This window comes from Myodes glareolus, chromosome 5 (genome assembly GCF_982192425.1).
Source record: "Myodes glareolus chromosome 5, mMyoGla1.1, whole genome shotgun sequence".
NCBI lineage: Eukaryota > Metazoa > Chordata > Mammalia > Rodentia > Cricetidae > Myodes > Myodes glareolus.
Window position 1 is genome coordinate 92,364,525 of NC_142030.1, and position 27,072 is coordinate 92,391,596.

The window sequence follows — 27,072 nt, forward strand, 5'->3', positions numbered from 1 at the left end:
TTGGGGACAGTACTGTGTCTTTGAAGCACAAAGCTGACAACTATAAGGCAGTCGGAGGGACAAGCTTCAACACTCTAACCCAGTGCATCCCTGAATCCCAACGACAGCCTGAAACCTCCAAGGCCCCAACCACCCAGGCCACAGACCCGTTTGAACTGCACTCCAGCTCAGCACAGCTGCCCTTATCTTTCTGTGCTTGGCTTGCTCTTAAGACCGGAAGGCAAGGTGTCCATCAGCTGCCATGGTGGGGCATGGGTAGATGGGCAGAATAAGCTCACTGCCCGGCTGGGCTTGAATGAGAAGGGAGGAGATGGGGTGGGTTCACCAGACTCTCGCGCTTGCCAACCCTTGTCAGGACAGGTTCTTCTGGCTGCAGAGGCCGAGGCGACTCTCCCCCAGGGAGATGGGGAGGGAGGAAAAGTCAGGAGAGAGGACAGGAGTTGAGAGAGGATCGAGAGCCTTGGCGGATGGACATACTCTTCTTTCTGTCCCTCCCTGTGGTCCTGGGCTTATCGTCCGTGGAAATCCCAGGTGCCACGCGCTCAGGAGGCAGTATGGGAACCAAACGGGCCCTCACAGTGCAGTCAGGGTCTCTGTGTGAAACATGCTCCCGAACATCTCCTGCAGAGACCACAGGGAGGAAGGGTGAGAGCGAGGGAGTGACAGACCTGCTGGAATCAGACAGGCTGCCACCGAGAGGCCAGAATAAAGCACACCGAGCGAGACGGTATATGCAGCTAAGCAGAGGAAGGGCAGGCTAGCATAAAGTGTGAACTGGTACTGGGCGATGGAGCAGAGGAGAGGCAGGCTAGCATAAAGTGTGAACTGGTACTGGGCAATGGAGCAGAGGAGAGGCAGGCTAGCATAAAGTGTGAACTGGTACTGGGTGATGGAGCAGAGGAAGGGCAGGCTAGCATAAGACGGGAACTGGTATGGGGTGATGGAGAAAGTGTTAGTAGCATCTAATTGGGAATTGTGTCCCGTTGGCCTGTGCTATGTGGTTTTTCTTTTTTACACTTTCCTCTCTGAGTGTTGCCTCCTTATTTATTTATTTATTTATTTATTTATAGCTAGGTAACACCAAGGTCAAGATTACAGAAGCTGTATTATTTCTGTCCCATCTAGGTATCTAGGTTTTTAATTTTTTGAAAATGTGCTGGAGATTCCAATGGGGCACAGAAATCAGCCTGGTAGCGCTCAGGTGTCCCTCATTTGTCATCAACACTTGGGGTGACACACTCAGAGGATCGTGGAACTCAAACCAGAAAAGAATGGGAAGACACATGCTGTTTTTAACAGACTCAGGTCCAGATTTCTCTAAACTTAGTCACTTGCTTTCTTTTAGCTCAAGGGCCTGGAATGGTGATAAATCTCACAGGCCCCAAGAAGGCAGTAACAGCTTGTACCGCATAGCTGTTAGTTCTAAATGTTTAACCAGTGGTGGTGATAATTCATTTATACCCCCAAACATCAGTTCTCCCAGAATGCAGCTTCCAAAGAACAGGGGCCTTTGTTCACGGCTGTCTGCCCACCTGCAACAGTGTTAGGCAAGCAGTGGGTGCTCCACAAACACCTCATGAGTTGATGAAAGATGAGTGGCCCCTTCAGTCAGTCCTGGGGGTGGGGGGGGACAGATTAACTAAATATCTCTTACTTTACCGATAATATCAACAGACCCTGTGATGTTATGCGGCTTGGCCATGACCACAGGATTGGCACACTGGAGAGTTAAGGATAGATAGCAATTCTCTAGGACTTGGTCTAGAGGCTCTCTCATTCCACAGGATGTCTCTGTGTGTGTGTGCATGTGTGTATGAGTGTTTGCATGTGCATGTGTGTGTGTGGGGTGCTGATGCTGAGAAGAATCAAGATCTGTTCTTAAAAAGAAAGGTGAAACCTTGCCACCTTCAAGGTTACTGCTCTGAACCAGAGGAGACAGCCAACAAGCACCTTCTGTAGAAGCCGGTCCTCCTCCCTCTCCTCTCCTCCCCCACCTTTTGCCCCTCTACTTACCTGCTCTAAGTCCCAATAGCTGGGACCGTCCTCTTCAGAATCATACAGGGAGAATTCAGTGTCTCCTGGAGCCTGAAGGGAAGGAAGTGGGTGCAGGGTGAGTCCGGGTGTCAGAGGTGGGTGCACAGTGGCGGGAAAACTGTTTCCCTCACCCCTTTCCCTGGCCCTCCCCTGCCGGCCTCATGAGACAGCACAGCAACAGGCAGATGCCCATAGGACCTGGCCTCTCTTGTGGGTGTTATAGGCAGGGAGGCACAGGGATTCTGCAAAGGCAGGATCATCAGACTCCTTTTTCTGTCTTTCTCGCTGCCCTGCTTTAAGGAGTGTGTGTGCATTGTCTGTGTAATTTATAATAGGTAATAGAGAACATATGCAAAATACATTATTTATAAATAGTAAAACTAGGCTGGAAGAGATGGTTCAGTGGGTAGAGGAGGCATGTGTCACCAAGCCAGAGAACCCAAGTTTAATCCCCAGGACCCACATAACTGGGTATTATTGGTGTAATGACAAAGAACAAGAATTCTCTGAGAGTCCCTGTGGGCAAGGTTCATGAGTCAGAGCGTTCTGTTAGTCTCCCAGGGCCTGCAAGTGAGGGGAGGCTGGGTCTGGCTTCTGACATTTTAGACAGTTGTTTGTATCTTCCTCTCATACTGTTCACTGAGCTAGTAAATTAAATGCCAAGACGCAGAGATAAAACTCAGCTGCAGCTCCTCCATCCATCTCAGCCTGAAGTCTCTAAGCCGGGGCACCCACCACTACCACAAAACAATCAAGGGCAATGGTTGATGGTGTCCATTCTACAGATAGGGAAACTGAGGTTCAGGAGCATGAGGTGGCAGAATTGGTGATAGAATTCAAACCATTTCCTGGTCTTTCTAACATGCACTGGTTCTCCTGTTTGTGGGAGCTGGAGCCTAGGGTTCTTCAGGTGTGGGGACCTTACCCCTTGGAAGCTGCGTGCTGGGTCTTCTCTAGTGTTTGCCTGGGCAAAGAGGACTGCATCATGAATGCTGGGGAAAACGTGATTGCGCTGGACACACCCATCTTCAAAGATACCTCCATGGCTGATGTCATTGTACACCTGGGCTGGAAGGAGGCGGGTGAGGTGAGCTGGCGGGAGGCACTGGTGAAGATAGGACGACTGACCCTGCAATATCAGTTCTAGACAGCAGAGGGCAGTATGATCTTAAAAATGCTGAGCCCTCAATCCGGTGCAGAAGGAAGCCTTCGGATTTGAGAAGTTGTTGCTTGTCAAGGAAAGGTTAATACAGCACATTCTGGAGGTGGTTTTCTGGGAGTGTTCATCGAGGGTAAGAGGAATGAGCATGCACATCACGGGGCCGGAAGAGTCCTGCCGGGTGGGTCTGGATATGTGTGCAACCCCTTTGTGTTTCTTTTGGGCCCTTCTGTGCAGTCTGTGCTTGGCACATGTGCAAATTCAGTGAGTGTCCTTTGCTCTGAGGCATGTCCTTGGGGCTGCTTAAAGCACCCTTTGGAGACAAGTCCCTGGAAGCTAGGGTCTGTGGGCTTTCTGTGCTTCTCCAGATCCGTGGAAAGGATTCTAGGTTCAACCAGCCAGCCCTCCAATTTACACGGGTGGAGATGGACCCCAGACTGTACAGTGACTTGGCTAACTAGAGTCAGGATACACACAAATTAGTGATGAGCAGATTATAATCCTGTCTGCTCTCAACCACGTGAACACACCCCACCCCCAGGATGCTCACCAACCGGTCCCCACTGCATCCCTTCTCCAGCCTCTGGTTCCTTAAATGCTCACCCAACCCCCACATTTCTTACCATGGATGTTCACCAGAAAGATCTGGACTCCAATCTTCTCATAGGTGGAGCTTAGCTAGAGGGGTTGGGAGAGGAGGGGAGGGGAAGGAAACGGGGAAGAAAGAAAGGAAAGGAATGTTCTGAGTGGATCTTAAAAGTGACTCACGAAACACACTTCAGAGGCAAAGGAAAACAAACAAGCAATCCTGAGGGCCCTGGCAGCCACAGGCATGAGTGGCAGAGAGCACCCCACGTCTCCCTGGAGTGTTGGCCCAAGGCCTCTCTGAAAAGTGGGGCGGAAATGGGGCTTTGCCAGTGTGGCGGGCACTTAAAGTTACCATGGCCTTTTTTCAATGCTCGGGACCAAGGCTCAGTTAGACAGGCCAGCGACGTCTGGGAATCCAGGTCCAGCCTAGAGAAGCCAGCTGAGCTCAATACCCGAGAAGGGCCTGACATAGTCTGTGCTCCCTGATCTCCTAGGCTGCCTCTGTCTGAGTCCTTTTGAGACTTGCTGCCAAACTGACTTTCACAGGGCCACCGAAAAGTGGTCAGATGGGTCCTTCTGTCCATGGCATCCGCAGGCGGCCTGTTTGGCTTAAGTCTGAGACACAGCAGTGTTACGTTTTCCTCCCTGGTGAGTGTAGGAAGGGACAGCAGAACCAGGGGCCAAACTGGACTCACTCAGAGGGCCCAAAGTGGGTTCTGGGGACTGATGGCTTGAGAAAGAACCCAGAATGGCCTTGGTGGGTTGAGGCTCAGGAAGTTTGCTCCAACACCTCATTGCCCTGAACAATGTATCCACCCTACTCACGTCTGGGGCAAGGGGTCCCTAGGGTCTGGACGCTCCCTCAGCTAGTCCCAGGGAAGGACGTGAACAGGGGTAGGGCACACACCCTCCTTACTGCCCCACGAGGCCTCACCTTGGCTAGGGCTTTGATGCCCATCAAGTCCACAAAGCTGACTCCGCTCATGTCGAGGATGAGGGTGTGGAAGGTGACAAAGGGCGGGACACTGGCTAGAGCATCACTAGGCTCCCTGGGAGACTGAGCGGAGGTGGGCGGCTCACACGGGGCAGCCGCTGAGGTCTCTGGGCTGAAGGTGATGTAGGATATGTTGGCATCACCTGCAGGAGCTTGGTTGTTGTTGGGGTCAGTTGAGGGAGCGCTTTCGAAGTCCTGTTGGAGTTCCTGCAGAGAGACCGTCTGTGGGCGGGAAGGGGACAGTCAGGGACTGTGACAAGAAACCCCAAGCAGAGGCAGGTACTATTTCAGTAGTGTATACAGACAGGCTTCCCCTAAAGCCCCTTCCCATAGGAGGCCTGCTAGCTTCTCTCTCCCAATCCAAGTGGTGTGTGGGAGAGGAACCTTCCAGTTCTCTGAAGCCTCCGCCACACTGCTTGAGAGGAAGGCCCTCTAGGGACAGTAGGATTCCCTGTGCATTTGCCTAAGCCTGCTTCTCCCACCCTCTCGCCTTCACACAGCCTGAGCACCTAGGAAACTCCCACTGGAGATGGGGGCCAGTGGGTCCTCTGGGAGCTGGCAGCCTTCCCCTAGGAGAGTGTCCAGCAGTGCTCTCGGAGACTTCCTGCCTGCCTCTCAGTGTGCTACTGCAGTCTGGGAGCCAGGGGCAAGACCAGAATGGGCATGGAGGTGGTTCTAGCCTCAGTTCACCTTGGTTTTCATGAAGAGGGACTTCCTCTGTTGTGTGGGCTTCACCGTCCTCTTCTCCTGCTTCCGGAGATATTTCTGCTTGGCGAGTAATATCTTCTGGGGGTCCATACCTGTCTGTGGGAAGAGGGCCAATAGCAACCTTGACCTCTACCTTTGTGGGGTGGTCTGCCCTGGATGCCCAGCCCCTTGTGAAGTGGCCTGCTCTGGGCACCTAGCCCCTTGTGGGGTGGCCTGCCCTGGGCGCCTAGCCCCTTGTGGGATGGCCTGCCCTGGGTGTCTAGCCCCTTGTGGGGTGGCCTGCCCTGGGCGCCTAGCCCCTTGTGGGACGGCCTGCCCTGGGTGTCTAGCCCCTTGTGGGGTGGCCTGCCCTGGGTGTCTAGCCCCTTGTGGGGTGGCCTGCCCTGGGTGTCTAGCCCCTTGTGGGGTGGCCTGCCCTGGGTGTCTAGCCCCTTTCTGCTTCCATCTCTGGCTACTCTCTCTTCAGCCCTCTGGTCAGCAAGGATGGAGCCTTACCTTGGCAATGACTTTTTGCCTGAAGATCTCTGAGTTGGCAAAGTAGAGAGGGGAGCAGTAAGTGACAATCTTAACCCCCTCAATTTCCTGGACCTGTGACAGGGAGACTGAGCTCAGGTCGCAGATAGGTCTTGGGGAGGGGACAGGGTGGAGCAGGGAGGTCCTAAGCTTGAATCACGTACCCTGTTGTAGGTCTTGGGGTTCACGTAGATGTCCGTGTCCATGACCTGGGCTAGTGTGGAGCCATTTCGACTAGATGAAGGAGAGAAGGATGGAGAGTAAGCATGCTAGTAGCTTGGAGTGATGCTAGGTCGGGGATGAGAAAAACCAGCCAGGACTCCTGTTCTTATGCAGTCTTTCTGCCCTGGGGTCGTGGCCCTGGTGGTCTATGACTGGTCTATAACCAGGCATGTGCTGGTGTAGCCCCCAGACTGGGGCTCGGGGGAGAGAAGGAAGAAGGGGTACATGGGTACAGGAAGCCAGCACTTCCTGATTTCTCCTACACCCAGCATTGTCCTTACCCACACCCCAATCTCCTCCGAGGCATCCTCAGCCTGTGCTAATGGCTTCTTTTGGAGGAAGAACACAGAGTTCATGCTCTGACCTAGAGTTTTCCAGGGATGGGCCCCACCTGAGCTGAGGTTCTCACAGAGCTTCTGGAAGGCGAGTGGGAGAGCCCACTCACCCTTCCTTGTGTGCTCCTCCTCCTCCCCAGCCCTCTGAACCCATGCTGGTTTACTCTGGGGTTTTAGGGTGCAAAAGTCAGATAACTTAGTCTATGCCCACTGTCCTGGCTAGGTTATGTACTTATGCAGTCTGACAGCATGTCCCTGCGCTGGCCCCAGAAGGCAGAAGCTACAGTGCACTATGCTAGGCCTTGGCATGGGAGAGCTCTTGCAGACTGGTCCAGTAAACCCATACCGGGCCAGGGAGGGATGAGATTGTCACTTACAATTGAGTCTGGAAGATCACAACCAGGATGGAGAAGGCCACACCCACTGCTACGCCATAGGGGAGACTCAGGAAGAATGAGGAGAGGAAGCTGACCACCCAGACACACTGTGAAGAGAGAGAGAGAGATATTAAAAGGCAGTGTGAGGGAGAAAACCCGCCCTTTGCAGGAAGTCTCCTGGGATTAGCCAAGGCCCTAGTTGGCCTGCCTAACTCAGATCTCTCCTTCCATTCTTATTTCACATTTGCAGCGAGTCACGTGCTGGGACTTTGTTTTCCTTGCCCATTTCTCTTACATTGAGTGCAGCTCTTGAATTTGCTTTCCCCCAGAGCTGGGGATTGAATGCAGGGCTTCACGTCCCAGACAAGCACTCTACCATCGAGCTCCACCCCCACCCCAGTTCTCGGCCTAGTTTTAAAAATAGAATTCGAGCCTTCTATTTTAAGAGATGATGGAAGCGTGCACCGAGAGACGGTGTGAGCCGAGAAAGAAGAGTATGCACTTGGGTCAGAGGCACCCAGGTTCAAAGCTGGGTTCTGGACTGTGTGGCTGGGGGAGCCAGTTTCCTGGTTCATGGTGGGGGGGGGGGGAAATGAGGTCCATTCTGCAAGAAGACTGAAAAGTCAGAGAGTCATGGAGTGTGCTCCCGAGTGAATGGAGCCTCTTCCTGTCTAGCAGTGGAGTGTGTGTGGTTTGATGGGAACTCAACCCCTGAATGGAGAAAATGTAGATCAGGGGTGCTGATTGTCCCCCAAACAGCTCTGGAGGAGCCAGCCTCTGCTGGGATTTCTACAGAGACACGCAGCGAAGATCAAGTCACAGGGTACCATCTGGCTACGAAGGACTGCGGCCATTGCTGGGAGGTGGGCACCATGTGGTAAAATCAGATCATGTGCTGGGTGGGAGCATTTCGTTTCTTCCCGTCTCCACCGCTAACTGGAAGTCCCCAGAGGGACCACACAGTTCCTGACATAAAAGATTTCCTTCCATAGGTGGTATGGCCAAGCCTCTGCCTGTGAGTGGCAGGACAGTCCAGAAGCCTGGAGCCCAGCAGGGTTTCCAGTCAGACTCCGGCACTCGCTTCCTGAGATGCTTCTGATGACTTTTACCGAACCACGCTGAGCCTTGATTTTTGTCGTCCTCCGCGGTGTTTAGTCAGTCTCCCCTCTGGGCGCCTGTGGGTGCGCTCACGTGGACCCGAGGCAGCCCTGTCAACACACTGGAGCCCTCATCGGTGCAGCTGAAGCACGAAGCCACAGTTGCAGGAGGCCTGTGTAGCATGGCACGTTCCCATGCGGATTTATCTTCAGGGCCAGCGCCTGCTGCAGCAACACAGCTCCATCCCACAGGCAGATGAGGAGGTAGAACTCAGGAAGAGGCTAGATACTTTGTCAGGACCCTGGTCTTCTGACTTCATGTTCTAAGTTTTCTTACTGAACAGGGAGGTGTGGGTAGTAAATTATAAAAAGAGTAGCTACTACATTTCGTTGATCACACAGGCAATTCACACAGGCACATGGTTCTCTAATCCCATCTTCTTAAAGGTCATCCTGAAGTCGAATGTGCCCATTTCACAGACACGGAAGCTGAGGCTTAGAGAGGTAAGGGAATTTGCTATTGGCGACAGAGCCAGGGAGTGGTCGAGTTAGGCTTGAGCAAAGAATGGCTCTCTCCAAAGCCTGCTTCTCAGCCCCTGGGGACTAGGGAACATCAGAGCACCTTGCATCAGGCCAGAGCTGCGGACTGAGAGGAGGGCAGGGGCATCTGTGGGTAACCAGAGGGCACCCCACACTTACACAGTCCAGCTTGCTCTTCCTCCACAGGTAGTAGGGGTCGCTGAGTTGCTTGAGGGAGTTCTTGAGGTTGACAGCTATCAGGGCTCCTAGCACAGCCTGGAGAAGCAGAAGAGAAGGAGAACATTGTGTCATTTGAGGCGTCCCCTTCATCTTGTCCTTCCTACACACAACTGACCCTGGAGCCCAACAAGACAAAGCTAGAGTTCCGGGGCTCCTTTCCTAAGCTCCTCCTCAGTTTTAGGATTGCGAAGTGAAGCCTCTTGAGCCACACCACTTATTCTGGGGCTGCCTTTATATTTCCCTCTCCTGCAGCCCTGAGCGGCTCACACCTTACATCCTCGTAAGAGGCTGTGCGGTGCGGGTGTGCTGCACTCCCAGACACCTTGCCCTTTACCCTCCAGCCTAGGGATCCAGCTCCCAGAAACCAATCCTACACCGTGAGCTGCCTCACCAGACAAGTCAGGCTGTTAACCTCAGTTTCCTCGACCAGTAAAAGGGAGGAAAAAACGCTCTATTGTTTACTTCATAGGGCAACTAACAGCAAAAGTGACAGTGGGGGCATGGAGGCATCACGTGCTCCTCCCACTTCCCAATCCATCAAGTGCTCCTCCCACTTCCCAACCTATCATGTGCTCCTCCCACTTTGCAATCCATCAAATGTTCCTCCCACTTCCCAACCCATCATGTGCTCCTCCCACTTCCCAATCCATCAAATGCTCCTCCCACTTCCCAATCCATCACATGCTCCTCCCACTTCCCAATGCATCAAATGCTCCTCCCACTTCCCAACCCATCATGTGCTCCTCCCACTTCCCAATCCATCAAATGCTCCTCCCACTTCCCAATCCATCACATGCTCCTCCCACTTCCCAATGTATCAAATGCTCCACCCACTTCCCAACCCATCACGTGCTCCTCCCACTTCGCAATCCATCAAATGCTCCTCCCACTTCGCAATCCATCCACTCCTCCCACTCGTAGGGGTTATTCTTCCTGGAGGCTGTCATCATCCCCTGCTCTGGGTTGGGCTCTTACCTTGGGAAGAGGGTACAGATAGGACCCCAGGACCAGCATGGTGATCATCACCACCAGAGACACACACAAGCTTGCCACCTAGTCAGAGAAAGAGCTGGGAGTGAGTGGCTACAGACGTCTTGTGACTCAACTGTTTTCCAGGGGATGAAAACTAGCTGGGTGAGGAGGGCACACCTGTGGCATCTGGAATTCTCTGGCATTGCTCTGTTTCCACTCCTACCCCGGTCCCCTGAGGCAAGGCTCACCTGGGATTTTCCTCCAGCCCCGTCCACAGCCAGGGTGACAGAGAGAGCACAGCAAATGACATGGATCTTGAAAAAGGAGCCGAAGAAGTTGCTACAGCCCAGGGCAATCATCTCCTGTGGAGAGAGGGCAGGGTTGGTGGGGAGTAGGGGTCAGATGTGGGCGGTCATCTGTGTGAGGGGGACTCTGAGGCCTGGTGTGGAAGTGACCGTGATACCGCCTGACCACACACGACCACTCAAAAGGTCAGCCTCAGGGTTCAGCTGGTAAACACTACTGCATGGGCGTGAGGACCTGGGTTCAGATCCCCAGCACCCCTGCAAAAAATGTGAACCCATAATCTCAGTGCTGAGGAGCCAGAGGCAGGAGGATTCCCAGAGCTCACTGTCTAGGCAGTGTAACCAGGCAATGAGCTGTGGTCTCCAAAAAAAAAAAAAAAAAAGTGTTGAGAAAGATATCAAATATTAACCTCTGACCTCCACACACATACATGTATATGAACTTGCATATACATGTGCACACACACAAACATGTAAACTCTCCCCACCCTAAGACTCCTCACAGAAAGAAAGAAAAGAAAAAAGAAAGCTAAAACCATAGGTCTAGTCCGCCAACCCTTAGGTCTAGTCCCCCTCCCCAAACCTTACTGTCTCAACTCAGCACAGAGCCCCAAGACATCTTTATCTCCCCTTTTTGAGGAGCTGGGTGTAACCCAAGGCCTCTTGTGTGCTAGGCAAGGACTCTACCAAGGAGTCACATCACCACCACCCCTGAGCTGTCGTCGGTAGATTTCTGTGGGCCCACTACCCCTGAGCCCTGCCAGGGCAACCGGAGATACCTGATTAGAATCCACGTCATAACCATGCTTGCCGGCGAGGGTCCGGCCCATTGCTAGATTGATGACGTAGCCCACGATTGCCAGGGAGAAGGCTGTGCCCACCATGTCTTTCCACTGCGAAACCACCGGGACCACTGGAGTGGGAAACCTGCAGAGGATCCGAAGAGAGGCAGGGGTCCAGGAGTGTGAGAGGAGGGGAGCTGAACCCCCACCGTATGCCAGAGTCTTATTTGGGTGGCTTGTCCCATGTGATCTCACACACTCTAATCAGAAGGCAGGTCCTATCTCTCTTGATTCTGAAAGGAGGAAGCCAGGGCTTAAGAGAATGAACTTGTATAGGTCAACAAGTCAGTCAACTGGAGGGCTTCATTTGTTTGTGTCCAGATCCTGACTCTTTGTCCACTAGTTTTGAGACCCACAGACCTGCGGTGCTGTGAGGGCTTGCTCCCCCTCCCCTGTTTCAAGCCTGCAGGGCAAGTCTTGTCCCAGCCGTTCTGGATCCAGTATGGTGCCTGACATAGAACAGATGCTTAAAGAATTTGATCGACCTCAGTGGCTCCCTTTCTGCGTGCGTAAAAGATTATGCACGAGAGCAAAGCTGAAAGCCAGCGATGAGTGGGCCTGAGAGAGGTTTGTTTGACTGCATTCAGTGCATGAAACTTAGGGGCTGGGAGGGTAGCATTTGGGACTCCTTTTCCATGAAGTGGCCACTATGGGCTGGTTATGTGGCTTTTTTGAGTCAGTTTTCAATTAGGTTTCACTTGGGCCTCTCATCTCTATCAGGACCCCAGCTCTGGTGGAGAATAGGCTGGGGTTGGTCTCTGAGTGATCTGGACTCACCCATGTTGGATCTCTCCCACGATCTGCATGTGATATTTTTTTGGCATCTTGTAGCTCCCAGAGATAGCTGTCGCCACTACCACCTGCAAACCCCAAAGTGGAGAATGGATATTGATTCTTAGTAGGGGCTAAATCAGAGGTCTTTTCTAAATCTTTTCTCTGGGACTCCCAGATCCTACTGTCTTGCCACCTTAAGGCAGTGTGTGCATGAGGCAACCTGAGGATTCACATAGAGGGTCATGCAATGTATTCACATGTGACTTCCTGTCTCGCTGGCTGCCCGAGGAGTGGGTAGAGGGATGGACAGGGGCTCCTCTACTCACAGCCCCCCCCCCCATCCTGACCTTCAGAACCCCATCTCCAAGGCAGGCAGGATTCTCACCACGATCATCTCCGTAGGGATGGGGAAGTGGATCTTGTGCATGTACCGAGCGTTGAGTTCCTTCACCAGCACCAGGAAGACAGCGCTGACCAGGGCGAAGATGAGCGAGGCGATGTTGGTGTGGGGGAGGTTTTTGCAAATGTCAATGAAGGTCTAAGGGAGAGAGCATCACAGGCTCCCATCCTTTCTTCCCATACTGCCTTGCCCTTGGGTGCCTGGCCCAGGGGAGACATGCCGCTGGAGACATACAAAGGCAGAACACAGCCCTGGTTGTGGATACCATCCTCTCTCCAACTACCCTCTCCCAAAGCGGGGGTGTCAGGAGTGAAGGCTAAGGTGTTACATTTTCTCATATTATTCATGTGTGTGTGCATGTGTACGTGTATGCCACACATGTGTGGGTCCCTATGGAGGTGAGAGAGAGGGTCAGATCCTCTAGAGCCACAGTTACAAAGGCTAGTGATCCACCTGATGTGGGGGCTGGGGACTTCAAGATGATATATTTTCTTTCTCTTGTCAAGAGTTTAAACTAAAAAGAGAAGGGCCTCCCGGATAAAGGAGTTGAGGCCTTTGAGGAATGGGGTCTCCTGTTCTGCAGGGATTGATCAGAGAGAGCCCTAGTGAGTGCGTGAGGGTCTGTGTTAGACCTCTTTCTCACAAGGAGAACCCATTGGGAAACCCTCTGCTCAATGGCCCAGCCAGCTATCAGAACAAATTAGTCCACCACCTCCTAAGGGTGTGAACTCTGTTCCCAGCCTGCCCCTTCCCAAAGGGTGTTTCTGGACTCACAAAAACGATGGAGCCTGGGCCGGTGTAGGAGGGAATGGTCAGACCAAAGATGTACTTGAGCACAGAGATCAGGATCTGCAGGCCAGCGGCTGTCATGAAGCCCCGGATGAAGGATTCAGAGAGGTAAATGGCAACAAAGCCAAACTGCATGAAGCCCAAGCCCATCTAGAAGGAAGGAGGTGAAGAGTCCGCAGTGGGTCGTCTGTTCCAGCCGCCAGACACATCGCCTGACTGGAAGCCTCATGCAACTCAGTGACAGCAGGGACTCAGGGGAAAGAGATCCCTGCAACCTTTCCCTGACATTCCCTGTGACCTGGGCGCCTGCCACCAAACCTTAGTTCCCTCAGCACACAGCCTCTCTGCCACTTCACTACGCTGGCTTCCGTTCCTTTATCTTAATATAAACGTGGTCCTCCCCCGGTGCCACCTGTTGCCTGACTAAAAACCCGGGACTCACACCGCCTTTCCTCCCACAGGCTGCTAACCATGAAGAGCTGGTAATGCTCTTGGCAAAATGTTTCTTCCTCCCACCCACATCTCCCTCGCCGTGGCCACCACTCTGTCCCTCCTGCGTGGGCCTCTGCACAATCCCTGCTTTGGTTCCACCTGCCAACCATCTTTATGAGCAAATAGGACCCAAACTGCTGCCAAGAGGACAGACTGAAGACTTTACAATTGGGCTCCTGCCTACCTTTCTGGCTTCCTCTGACCCTCTGCCCTTGAGGCATACTAAAACTCTTCCCAGTCAGGCTTCACCAGAGGCCAGGCCCGCAGTCAAGGTGAGCTTCCATTTGACCTTGCCTTCTCAGGTCAAATGTCCCCTCCTCTCTGAGGACTTTCCTGGGTTACTACAGTCACTGTTCTGGGTTCTACTGTGCCTCTTATCTCACCGCGGCACACAAATTTATCTGTTGACAAGGCCACTTCCTCTGTCCCGCTAGGAGCCACTAGTGAATCGGGCCTCTTTCTTTCACTTATCTTTGTATCCTCAGGCCTAGCTTAATTCCTGGCAGAGCAAAGCAATCAGAAAACATTAGGTGAATGATGACTGAACGATAGGTCTCTAAAGTGGCCGGTGTCCTTGCAATCTGCCCCGCTGTGCCTCTTTCAGCAACACTGGAGGAATTCTTTGCACCCCTGGTTAAATGGTTGGCTTATGCATGTACTGCAACTGGGGCCAGGGCTGGGGCAGAGGAGGGTGAAGGGCAGCAGGGATACTGGCAGAGATCAGGGTTTCCCCAAGGGGCATCCGAAGGTCTCTGGGCAGACTTTATGTTCAAGATAGTTCCATCGGTGGCATTGGCACACACAGGAAGTGGAGAGTCTAAACTATTTTAAGGCCCTTCTGGTCCCTAGGATGGAAAGGATAGTTTTCGCCACACTGGGGGTTTGGAGGTGGTCTGTCACGCCCTGAGGTAGACTCACTGGCAAGGCTGGGAGATGTGCCCCTCACCTGGATGACGGCAGTCAGGCAAGCAAGTGTAGCCGACACATGCAACCTCTCTGCCTCCATGGCTGCTGTGTCCACGTAGCTCTCATTGGTGGCATTGTTGAAGATCTGGAATTTTGACTCTGGGGCCAGCTGCAGACAGATGTTACCCACCAGGATGCTGATAACGGCAAAGGTACCTGCGGTGCCCCACCCAGCCAGCAAGAGTCAGAAGTTTGCAGCATGCCCTTGGAAATGACCAAGGGGTCCAGCCCTGGAATGCGCACCAGCCCCGGAGGAATGGTTCCCTACGCTGGTCTCGGCCAACAACACCTCATCAGCTGCCACACCTAAGCTGCCAAGGACACTTCCCCAGATCAGGTACATCCTTGTTAACATCATCTCCCTGGACACCAGCTCAGAAGTGCCAGCACAGCCTTGCCCAGAAACTGCGTCTGGGTTCTCTTCCTCCTTCTCACTTGGTGCTAGGCAACTCCGAATCTCCCTGCAGTGGCCTGCTGAGAGCAGTTGTGTCTCAATCTGTTTGGTCTGCATAACATATGGCATATAATGTTCTGTCATACTTTGCGCTCCTTCCTGGGAAAAAGATGCAATAGGCCATGCTGACTGAGCTCCCAGGGTGGAAGGATTTCTCCAAGGTCACCGAGGACCTAGGACTGATGCAGAGATCACCCTTTCAGGTTGGATCAACATCAACTCCAGGAGAATAAAGGTAGAAACGGAACCTCCTTCACCATGCTCCGTGTCTTTGGAGTCTAAGTCATCATGCTTAGTGGGGGAGGGATGGGGATGAGGGAGTAGGGGAGGGGGGAGGGGAGAACCCTTACCTGGGACCATCTGGTGTATACCCCCTAGGAAGAAGTAGGTCAGGAGGGGGAAGAAGGAGGAGTAGAGACCATTGACTGCCGGAAGGTTCGCCAGCAACGCAAATGCCATGCCTGCAAGAGACAGAGAGGGAGTCTTCGCTCAGGAGAGCATCTGGCTCACAGAGGTCAGAGGGTAGAGAAAGAACAGGAGGGGTTGGCCAGCTAGGCCTGGCTTGGGCTACTCTCACCTTGTGGCACCTGTATACAACCCCCACTGAGTCCACCCAGCATGTCTGGGATGATGTAGTCTTTGATCTTGTACTTGGGGAGCCAGGAGAGCACAGGCAGCAGCCCCAACACAATGGCTTTGAACTTGGTCGAGGAGCACCTGTGGAAGAGGGCAGGTTGCAGCGAGATGCCGGCACCGCCATCCTTTGGCTCACTCAATCTCAGTGCACAGCCTGTGCCGCAGGACGCAGGACGTTGTGGAGGGAAAGCTGTGCTTTAAACTGGAGAGCCCAGCAACACACGCCGGGCATCGTTGTTGGCCCTCCACTTGGGAATCCACAAGGCTGGGCTTCAAGCTGTTGATTTAATGGTAGCTCAGCCTTCTTGGGGTGTCAAGTCCCTTTCTTTTTGAACATCACAAAAAGGCAATCTCTGTTGTCCCTGCGAGGCGCACTCCACCTACTTGCTGTCCTCTACATACGGTGAGTCTAGTGTGGGTGTTCACCACTGGCAAAGCATCAGAGCGAAAAGGAAGATGGGAGAGCCGTTCCTTGGCTGACAGGGTAAGGAGTATTGATCGTTACTGTTTGTGGAACACCCTGAGATCCTTTCATGGAGACTCATGGGTAGCAGGAACAAGGGCTTACAAACCTGAGGGTGACAGCCAATGGATTGATGACTTGGGGTGGGTTGCTTTTCTTCTCCCAAGTGAGGGAAGTCAAATGCCCTGGGTTCCTCCGGTGACTCACGGGCCTAGACTGATTAGGCTTCCTTTCTTGCCCCGCACCAATCTTTACTCTTTGTTGTTGCTCAACAATAGTTTCCCTGACACTGGGGCCCCTGGATGTCACCCAAGACTGAAACCAACACAGACAATGCTTTGTATCCTGGAAAGTCCAGGCAGATTTTTCTTTTGGTCCCGATTAAATACTCGGCAGAACGGCATCTCCACCAGCCTGTCAGTCCAGCCTCTTCTGGGGTCTGCGGTGCTTCTTGCACCCGGGAAATGGTGAACGGCTTCATGCATACCTAAAAGCCTTGTGCTAGGAGGCAACAGCTCTGCAGGAGCTCTGACAGGTTTGCTTATGGCAGAGAAAACTGGACTCGCCGGTAGAGAGCTGGCGGGGGGGAGGGGGGGGAGGAACACGGCTCACACACCCAGCCTTCTTGCGCCTCTGCCATATGTCAGGCAAAGCAACCTGAAGTCGGAAAGAAGCGCTGGAAAGAGATGCCAGACAACTTATATAGAAGCCTCAGAGTCCAGGACAGGATTGGAGGGCGGGATTAGCTCTGTAGACCCTCATTCATTCATTCATTCATTCAACCAATGTTCTTTGGAGTACCGCCTGTGTGCGAGGCCCTGTTCAAGGCTCTTGTGCCAACGTCACGAGAACCGTGAATTTTCTCCTTCTCTGTACAGTTCTCATCAGCCCTAACCTTCAGGAACATCAGATCCTCCATCCCACCAGCACACAAACAATGTAAACGTAAACTCCTTGAACACAAAGACTGACTGCGCCTGCCCGTCTGTCTGAGAAGCACAGCAGCAAGGCCAGGGCCCAGACACTGGGCTCACAACCCCTGAGTGTCGCTGAGCAGAGACGGAACCTCCCAGGAGAAGCAGGGTTGGTCCAGGGCTTTAGTAAAGACTCTAGTGGGTGATTCCCTGGCCTCAACCAGTTCCACCTGCGGCTCCACTTTAGCTACTGCCAGTGACCTCAATCCAGGTAACTGAATCAGCTGTTTCCGCCGGAGAGCAAGGGAGGGTGAGGTCTGCCAGAAGTCTGGGGAGGGGGCAGGGAGCCCGTGGCTTCAGGCTTCCGAGGTATAGGTGTGGGGCACTTTCCTTCGAGGCAAGATTGCACAGACCACTACCACAGTTCAGGGACCCAAGAGTGGGAGGAACCCCAAGGCTGGTAGGGTCTCTTAGAACAGCCTAGGAACTTAGGGCCTCCTCTAGGAATTCTTTGAACTGGATGGAAGAAAGACAATCCATGAGGGATGAGACATGGGGAGATGGTGCCTTTTGATACCCAAGGATGGGGCATGGAGGAGGGGCTCAGGTGCTCCCTGCCACTCCATGGCCTATCATAGCACATCCATCCAGAGGTCCTTGAAGACCTGAGAGATGATTAAGAGGACTGCGATTTCAGGAGATGCTACTTAGGGGATGGAAACACCACCCTACAACCTTCTGAAATGGCTGAGTGGTCCTCATTCCTCCTCTCCGTCCTCCTCAAGGATCTTGGGGTATATGTGCTTGCAGGCTCTTGTATTCGGGTTTCAGAACCTGTCCTCCCCTAGGGCTTCCCTAACCCTTTGGGTACTGGTCCAGGAGCCCTGGCTGGAGCAGGATGGATTTTGGTGAGGAACAGAGGAAAGAGGAGTCTGGGCTCTGGGCCACATTACCTGAAGGTGTTGCGAAGTTTCTCTCCCACCGGGTAGGTGCGGTCCTTTTTCTCAAACTCATCATCGAAGAGGGTGAGGGAGTACGCAGCTCTGTCTACCACGTAGCGGGGCCTGGGCTGGCTCATGTCTGGGGCATTGACAAGCTTTAGGAGAAGCAGAGTATGGGCAAGTGAGGGGCATCCCTTCTCAGTGCCTGCTAGGCCCTTCTCTCTCTGGTCCTCTCTGCAGCAGAGATTTATCCCAGTCTTCCCGCCCCCATCCAGCAAGGTGCCTCCCTTCCTCAGTCAGGCCTTTCCACCAGACTCACTTCTTTTGGTGGCCTTCCTTCTCAGGCACTGATGATACACACACTCGCCCTGGCTGTTTTGCTTGGCACCCAGCACGTGGCTGGCACTCCGCACCTGTGACATCACTGTCACTCCTGCTGAACACCAGGCAGAGAGGAGGTGGGAGCACAAGGACAAAAGTCACAGCTGGTTTCCACACAGGAATCCTGCTCCCCTGAGGCTGGGGTGGCTCCACAGACTGTTTCCTGCCCTAGGCCTCTGTTTCCCTGGCAGAAAGGCTCACGGCAGTCAGCTGGTTAGCTTGGAACAATCGAGAAAACAGCCTACCTAGAGGCAGGGGGCTAGCCAGCGCGACCTCAGGAGGACCTTTGTTGGATAAGACTCCTGCCCACGACTTCACCAACAGGTTTCCCCAGGAAGGACAATAGTGTGCTTGGGGAAGTCTGGACGGTCAGCTTTGGTTCTCTCCCACAGCTTCCTGGGCCTAGCCTATCCTCCACCCTTGTGTACTGGTGTCTCTCTCTCTCCGCCTCGCGCTTTGCGCAACCTGAGGTTCCAGGAGCTGAGCTGGGCAGAGCTTGGTGCCAGGGCCCTTGGGGCCCGGAGGAGTTCCCTGTGAGAATCCTTCCTTCACCCTCTTCTAACTCTGACCCCCTCTTCTGTTCCTCAAGCCCAGTTGGCAAGAGCTACATAGAGGCCCTCAGGCGAGGAAAAAGATAGGGTGGCCTGAGAGAAGACTCACATTTGAGAGGTCCTGGGGAATCTGGGGTGGCTGTAACCACAAAAGGTTTACGATAGGGTTGAAGATGTGCAATCACCGAGGGACCCACCCCACCAGACTTCCTAGGTGAAGGCCTCAGGAAGTGGGTTAGCATACGCGTTTTTTGGAAGAGAACACTGGTAAGAGATGGGAATCCAGGGACCAGAGATTGTTCTGGCTTTTTTTGGAAGAGAAGGGAAGGATGATACCACCTCTCTGAACCTCCAAGCCCTCGCCAGCAATGTGGGTTAGGCTGCTTACTTCACGGGGATGTGTGCGTGATGGCCCAGAAGGAATTAAGTACAGTGGAAAGGACGGCGACGCGAGGGTCTTGGCTAAGGAAGTTGTGCTTGAGTTGGTTGGTGTATCCATTCCTTTGGTCTGGGGGCTGAGACAGCCTTCCAGAATGGCAGCTAAAGGTTAGCCTGTTAGTGAAACCCTGTAATGATGCCCACCAGAGGGTAAAAGTGGGTGGACCAGCCTACCCGCAGAGCCCCTGCCCAGCTACTCGCCTGGTATTTAGTTCCTAAGAAGTGCCTGTGGAGTGAGCCATCCCGTGGGGCTTTGGAGGAGACATGGAGAGACGTGAGCAAGGGCCATGGTATGTGAGACATGAGTGGGAGAAACCAAAGTGGCTTCAAGAGAACAGCCCGAGTTTTCGAGGCAGAATGACCTGGGTTCAAAGACGCAGTTTCTTCATCTGGAAGTGGGGATAATAACCGTTCCAGGCAGTTGCGGTGGGGATTAAATGAGCTTTGCGTGATGCGCCAGTTTCCTAGGTTCCCAGCGAATGCTAACGACACTGATTATTATTATTATTAAGATGGGAGGGTGCTTCCTTATGGGAGATGAGTCTCCAGCAGCCGGTCTTCATGCCCCGTGGAGCGGCATGGCTTCATTCTTCCTCCCAACCTCCCTGGAGTCTGCTAGGGTCTGGCTTTCTGGCTGGTTTGCTTGGCAGGCTCTCTGGGGGCAGCGAGTGACCAGTAAGACTCCTTAGAGGAGCCCATAGTGCCAGGCTTCAGGGTTGCTTGCCGTTTGGGGAGTGTGTCCCGGGCTACTGAACTGACCAAAAGAACTGGCCAAAGATTGCAAGGAGAGCTGACTGACGAAAGCAGAGCCACTTAGATAGGGAAGGGATCTGACTTCTGTGCTAGCTGGTAGGGTGGGGGTGGAGGGGGGATGAAGGATCGCCTCAGGTTATTTTTAAAGACCATCTCTTAGGCTAGTTTTGTTTGTGGCGTGCGATATCCCAGGGGTGGGATATCCCATGCTATCATCCCAGAGGCTGCCTTCAGCTCTTCCATTTCCTCAGTGGTATCTTTCTCCCTGCCACCCAGTCACTCTGTTCCTGCCACTTGTCCCCCACCCCCAGTTAATCCTATTGCTTCCTTTTTTCTCCCCTTTTCTCCTGTGTGTGGCCTTCACCCTGCCCCCGTCCTCCCATCCGACTTCACTCAAGTACCATGCTTAACTGAATGTTTGGCCACCAGCTCTTCCACTGGGCACATGTGTCCTGCTGGGCAAAGCCAGTTGCCATTTCCAGGAGGACCAAGCCCAGGCTCCTCTTTTAGGCCTCATGTTAGACGATCCAGTTGCCTGGTACCTCTGTCCCACTCAGGCAGGTTGTTCACCCCAAACAGGCTTGGGTCTCCAAAGTTCCTCCTTAGCCTAGGTGCGCTGACTCATCGCTGCCTTTCTAGACCTGCCTGTCCTCAAGACCTGCTGGAATTCCTCCCCCCCACCCCCATCCGGAAGCCTTTTCCACCACCCTGGCCTAGAGAGACCGACTACTCTTTCCCCTCAGTTCTCCTTCATGGCTGGTCTGGCTAGCGCTGTGGTGGGCTCTGGCCATTCCTGGCTGCCTGTCCAGGAATGGGAGGAAGAAAAGGGGCAGGGGTGAGAATCCTTTGGGGAGAAATGAACGTGACTCAGCCAGTCTCTGCCCCTCTGGGCAAGGCATGCCTGCAACCTGAGCTCCGGGAGTCCCCAATGACACAGGCTAGCAGAAGGAAAAGTCCCTTTGCTTTCGGTAACCCCAGCCTTCCCCTTTCCTTATTCCCTGACGAGGGTGTCACAGGGGACCAGGGCTTTCACAAACCTGTTTAAAAGAAGGGGAAGCCAGCAGTGGGTGGAAGTCAGGGAGGTGTGTCTAGAAGGGGATTCGAGGGCTGTACTGGTTCAATTCTCTTATTTCGTGCGTGAGGAAACTGAGTCACGGAGAACAGCAGCTGTGTGTGAACTAGGCCTTGACAGCTACTCAAATGCTTCTGTGGATAGGGCTCCAGGACTCCAGGGGACAACACTGACGTGCGGGCTCTGATGACCTCTGAGCAGACAAGACTTCTGGGTTCTGCTTCTCCTCTTGGAGACTCTGCCTGGGTGCTGTCTCCTTTCCAGGTCTCAGTTTGACTAACACAATGACGGAGTTGCAAGAGTAGGCTCAGGGGCAGCCCTGACTGCTGAAGAGCAGGCACCTTCATTGTAACCTTCATTGTACTTCCTGTTTCCAGGAAGGGAAGGCTGGGATAGGTGGGGTGGGCATAGCAGTGATAGTCCCTTCATCCCCACTCAGTCCTTCAGACCCTGGTGCCGTGGGGTAAAGGGGAGTGTGAGAAGGGAAAAGGGGTGAGCTACTGCAGTGTAGACCTGCGCCTCTTGTAGATGGGCCTTCGGGGTTCTAAGAGAGCTAAGAGAGCCTTAAGACGCTAGGTTGGGTGGCAAGGTAAAAGAAGAACAAGAGGCCAAAGAGATGGCTTGGGGGGTTAAGAGCACTTGCTGCTCTTGCAGAGACGTGGGGTTTAATTCTCAGCACCCACATGGTGGCTTACAACCCCTAACTCCAATTCTAGGGAACATGACAGCCTCTTCTGCCTCTGCAGGCACCAGGCACACACATGGTTACATACATACATTCATTCATACATACATACATACATACATACATACAGGCAGAACACTCATATACATAAAATTTAAACCTCTAAAAGGAACAAGACACAGAGAGCTATCAGGAACGAGATGATTTGACCCCTAGTTAAACATAGTCCTGGTGGGCCAAGGGTTTCGTGGTCATGGCTGTGTAATGAGCCCCACCCCACACACAGTGTGTAACTCCTCCACATCAATAGATTGCAGGTGCCTTGTGACAGTGCTGAGGAACCGAAAGGTGACTCTCACAGTGGAGAAAGCGAGGAGGGCATTCTGAAGAGCTAAAGGTGGACTCTTTAGGACTCAGAGTCACATAAGCAATTCCTAAATCTGGGCAGGGAAGAAATAAGGTCAGCCTGAGGAATCTCGGGCTCTTGTACAGCCCAGGAGCTGAAGGAAGGGAGAGAGACGGACCCTGTGAGGACTCCTCCAATGAGCTCGCACAAAAGAAGTGGGCACTGGACCTCCTCCCTAGCTTGTGTTCAACTGGGTCTGTGGATCCCTTAGGATGCTTGTTTAGGGGGGCAGTGCCCAGGGAAACGAACAGCGGGGAGCCTGGCCCTGGGAAGCGTCGTCACTTCTGGCCATTATTATTATTGCTGTCACGTTGGAAGATACCCTTTCTAGCTCTGCCACTTGGCCTTCCTTTTCCGACCTGATCCTACGCTTCCGTCACAGGCCCTCCCTCACACTCCCGATATTTTCTGGACTAGTGGAGGGAGACAGAGTCTTTTCTGAGGAGGAGGGACATTGGGGAGCAGAAAGGCGAGGGCCGGCTCATGGATTTCTGTACCACCTGGAGGTGACCCTGTCCCTGTAGCCCAGAATGACTTCCTTCTTAAGCCCTGGCTGGGGGGAGGGTGCCTTGGGGGAGTTGTTCCTTGACACACCTGTGCCAGACACTGCAGCAGCCTGGCCTGGCAGATCACAGGTGTCCTTATCACGGCTCTCTACCTGTCTGCTGGCTGCGTTCTGGGGAGTGGAAAGGTCACCTTGAAGTCCCCTTAGCTTCAATTACCCCTTGCCTTCCTCATCTAGGGCAGGTATCCCAAGAAAGGGGAGTCTCTCTCTGGCCAAAATAGGGAGGTAAGCTGGTTGTCAGGACAGAAGATTGGGGTTCTGGCTGGAGACTGTGTCCCTGACAGGAGGAGGGGCCCTAGAAGCCTGTCACCCCTAAGACATTTTGAAATACTCTTTCTATTGTCGCTGCCCTGTTTCTTGCACAACCTGAACTCCCCTTCTAGCCCCAGGTCCTCCTTTATGATGTACGGGAGGATGGACTCAGCCTGTTCTGGGACTGCAGCCTGTGGAGGGGACTCATTGCTGTGACACTCAGGTCCCCATTCCTTATCTCTAAGCCCACTTGGCATCTGCTCGCCCTGTTGAGAAGGGAGGAACTGGGACCGAGTCCCAGCAGAGGGACTAAGTGAGATGCTGAACAGCGAGATTTGCGCCAGGCCACAAGATCCCTGTAAGGATACATGGGGTTAGAATCTTAGAAATCCCTAAAGAGACCAGCGAATCCAAGGATCCAGGTCAAAATTCCAGGTGGCACTGGTGGAAGCCTGACTTCCCGGGGGGATTTTATCTCGCAAGACCTGACCACATCGCCCTCCATTTGGCTCATGTCCGGCAGGTCCCGTCCCTTTAACAAGCCTTCTCAGGCTGTTTCATTTAGGTTGACACACTCTCACTGAGTATAGATTTTATGTCACTCTGCCGAAGCCTCTGAGCTAAGAGATAAAGCTGTCAACTTTACTTCAGGATTCTGTACAGCGAGCCCCAGGCCAGGACAGACCCCGGGATGTCCTGAGAAGGCTGGCGTAGTGGTGGATCTGCTTCTGGTGTGTGCTGTTCTTCATGCTGTACAAGCAGGCTCTGGCCAGGTTCTGAGAGCACGTGTATGTGTGTGTGTGTGTGTGTGTGTGTGTGTGTATGTGTGTGTGTGTGTGTATGTGTGTGTGTGTGTGTGTGTGTGTGTGTGTGTGTATGTGTTTGTGGCGGGGGGGGTTGCTGCAGGGGCTCTGGGAGAGGATTGTCTTCCAGTAAAATCCCATAAGGAGAAATTTCTCTCTCAGTCTGTCCCATTTCAGGGTGGGGAAGGCTTTGCCACTCCACAGGGCACATCGTTAAATCTGGTCTTCCCCAAGCTCGACTGAGGAGTCGGCGCTGTGGTGAGAAAAGATTGGCTTAGCTTAGTCTGGGGAGAGACACTGTCCAACGATGCCTTGGGACCCCTAAGAACTATGAGGCGGGAAGTTCAGAGCTAGATGCTTGTGGGCCGGGCTCCTCACCTCACTCTGCACTAACCCAGATCCTTCCGTGTTGCCCCTCTTATGCTCCACCTGCCTGATGGAGCCTGCTCCTTGCTTGCCTTCTACTCCTTAGCTTCCTTCATGTCTACCTCTTTGGGCTTCATAGAAGTAACAGCAACTAAATAGGAGCCCATGCAGCTAAGCACCCTGAGCTCGTAAGAAAACAATGAGGGATTCCGGAGGATGTCTAGGGGCAGAAAAGACGGGACAGAGTCACACAGACAGACAGACATACCGAGAGCTCTCTGCTCCCAGGACTTGGAAAGAAGTAGAGAGTGCAGGTAGCTGCTTAAGAGACCCAGGAGGCCCAGGAAGGCCCAGGCTCCCTTCTTTTTCCTGGAGGGCCTTGTTTTGCTCCACTCTAGTTGAGTGTGAGTGTCACCGACCTCCTCCAATGCAGGGTCTATTCTGTTTTCTCCTGCAGCTACACCCAGCCTAGTAGCCGAGGTCTTTACAGTGGGCTCCACACAGGGTAGGGCTGGAGGGCTGCTCAGAGACGCTGGTCCACAGCGTCCTTCTGACTTGTGCTCAGCTTGGCAAACCCCCCACCCTGTCATCTTCATCTCTCTTTTGGAGGTACCCCTGGGGCCAGTCCTCTTCTCTGGATAACCCCCAGCCCTTAGGGTGGGTTGGGCTGGGTGGGGCTTACCTCTGAGTGAGCAGAGCTGGCTGGGCAGGGCTGCAGGTGTGTCCGGGCAGCGGGCAGCAGGCAGCAGAGAGGTGTTCCTGAGGTGTGTGAAAGGGCTCTGCTCAAATAATCCAGGGAGGCGTTTATAAATAACTTCACCTCAGGGCCACGGGTGAGCCCCGGCTTCTGATTGGCTCGGAGGGGAAGTGGTTTTGAACACTACACCAGAGCTAAGCCTAAGGAGATAGGAAAAGGAGATAAGGGGGAAAAGGTCCCAAATGAACAGCCCTTTTTTGTTTTACCCAGGGAGCAGGGCCGTTTGATGGGAGCCTGGCACTTCCTAAATCCACCCTGAAGACAATAGGTCACATTCAACGGGGCCACTACCCCACAAGACTCTCCCAAGGCAGTCAGCAGAGGAGGGGCACCAGGCAGATTCCTCTTTGAGCCTGTTGTCCTGCTACTTATGGGGCTGGGGGTCAAGCCACAAAGCCTCTTGGACAATGGGCACTATTGAAGGCACCTGAGGGGTGGGACTCTGAGGCTCTTGCTTTGAAGGTTGGGGAGCTGGAGGTGGGGGACAGTGGACCTCTGAGCACCCTGGGAAAGGGCACGAACGGTGTCTGGAGGCCCTGAGGACCTTGGAATACTTGGAGCTGAGGTGGAGATCTGGTTTCCAGTTCTGTCTCTGACCTTAAATCTTTGTGAAATTTGTCCCCGTGTAGTGGGTGCAGCGTGCTCTGAAGCGTCAGGGACGCACGGGACTCAGAAGCACCATGGTAAAGGAGAGAAAGCGGAACTAGAGCAAATTTAAGCTAGTGTTCTGGAAGGCAGCAACTCTCAACACCACAGGCTCCACCCCTTCCAGGAGCGATGCAACAGAGCCAATGGCAATGCTTGGGATCCCAGCATCCTTTGCGGGTTCCATGGCCAAAGATGCAGCCAGAGACCTCTGAAAGAGGTGTGGAAATCCACCATGTGGGACTCCTGCCTGATGCTAGGTGGCTTTTTTCCAAGACATCTTGTTCTAGACTGTCCTAGCCCTGAATTGTCCTTCCATCCCTCTAAGATAAAACAGAAGTTCGGAAGTGTGATGGAGTCGATAGAGGGGGGGCTTCAGTGACGCGCGGTTGGAAGTGTCCTGGGGAAGGCTAAACGAATTTGCTTCAGTACATAACAGGGACTCGACAAATATTTGTTGAATGAATGAACGTACGAATTGTCTGCAGGCCCAACCCAAGGGATAGTTTGTAGATGCATTGCTTGTGGGGACTGGGGAAACTCCCAAGGTCATTCAGAGTTGTCAAGGTATAACCAGACAACTTGCTGAAGAAATCCAGAATGCAAAGAACCCAAGCAAGTGGGCCCCACTTAGGGGAGGGCGGGACGTGTGGGTGGGCACTGTGTCTACGAGCCCTTTCCCATGCTCCTGCACAGACAGCATGTCTTATTCCTGCAGCATTTCTTGCCATGGTGTCATAATATGGAGCATTGCCACTGGGCGTGATGTGCCCAGTTGTTAGTCTTTCAAATACACTTTACCCTGTGAAGATGTCGGTGGGCAGCTACGAGCTTGTTTACTTTTGCATTTTGATCGCCTAGCCCCACTGCGTAGAAGTGAGACTTCACTACGAGTCTGTGAAATGGATGAATGACTATATGATGGAATCTTTGAACAAAGCAAAACCTGAAAACAAAACTCTTCCCATTGGCATCCAGCACCGTCCAGTGCAGTGGGCAGTCTGGCCTGCTCTGCATTTTGGCCAGGAAATTCCTAGAAAGCCGATGAGTCATCAGACTCCTGCTGTAGCCAAGTGACAGTGGCCATCAGGATCAAACCGTGGGTCTCTCTGCTGAGGCACCATGTCCATCAGGGAATTTTGGGCTATACTCTTGGGCAGAGAGGGTACCGCCCAGTTGACGGGACAACCAGGGTTATCTGCAGATATCCCTCCTCTTCTAAATGAACCCCAGATATTCTGGGCTACCAACCAGTCTAGTGTGAGTTTCATTAACTGTCCCCTCTGAGTCCTGTCTGGCTTGCTGTAGTACCTCTCAACTCCCACACAGGCTATCTGATTTAATTCTAGAACCAACTATGTGGTATCTACATGCTACTCGTGTGTTTGGGCGAGTAAACAGAGGCTGACAGAAGGGAAATAAGCTGCCCCAAGATCACAAAGATCTTCATGGAAGAGATGGGAAGTGTATTTGGTTAAGTGTATGCTTGTTATATCACTTTGCCTTTGAACCTGTAGAAGCAAGGGTGGGTTGCTAAGTCACACCCACCTTTTTGATACTCTCAGCCAGGCTTTTGAACAAGCCCCAAAGGGGGGCTGGATGCAGATAGCTGGGGCCTTCAGAACAACTTGAGAGCTCTTCGGCTCTTCTCTCCAACTTTCTCA

At 53.2% G+C, this 27,072-nt stretch overlaps 1 protein-coding gene across 2 annotated transcripts; it reads right to left on the reverse strand.

Moving 5' to 3' along the window:
* Slc26a9 (solute carrier family 26 member 9) lies at positions 1-24,788 on the reverse strand. Of its 2 annotated transcripts, XM_085688278.2 has the most exons (22): positions 24,689-24,781; positions 18,054-18,167; positions 17,747-17,889; positions 15,358-15,497; positions 15,131-15,241; positions 14,307-14,482; positions 12,854-13,018; positions 12,065-12,217; positions 11,683-11,765; positions 10,843-10,990; positions 10,007-10,120; positions 9,762-9,839; positions 8,727-8,822; positions 6,931-7,037; positions 6,161-6,230; positions 5,979-6,071; positions 5,466-5,579; positions 4,716-4,997; positions 3,817-3,871; positions 2,960-3,102; positions 2,014-2,085; positions 1-621 (listed from the first exon to the last, which is right to left on the reverse strand). In XM_085688278.2, the coding sequence occupies exons 3-22, from the start codon at positions 17,869-17,871 to the stop codon at positions 574-576; spliced, it is 2,373 nt and encodes a 790-aa protein (XP_085544404.2). In that variant the 5' UTR covers positions 17,872-17,889; positions 18,054-18,167; positions 24,689-24,781; the 3' UTR covers positions 1-573. The 2 variants fall into 2 exon arrangements, with proteins under 2 accessions (XP_085544404.2, XP_048287061.2); XM_048431104.3 differs by lacking the exon at positions 18,054-18,167 and having other exon boundaries at positions 24,689-24,788.
* Between the last annotated feature and the right edge of the window lie 2,284 nt (positions 24,789-27,072).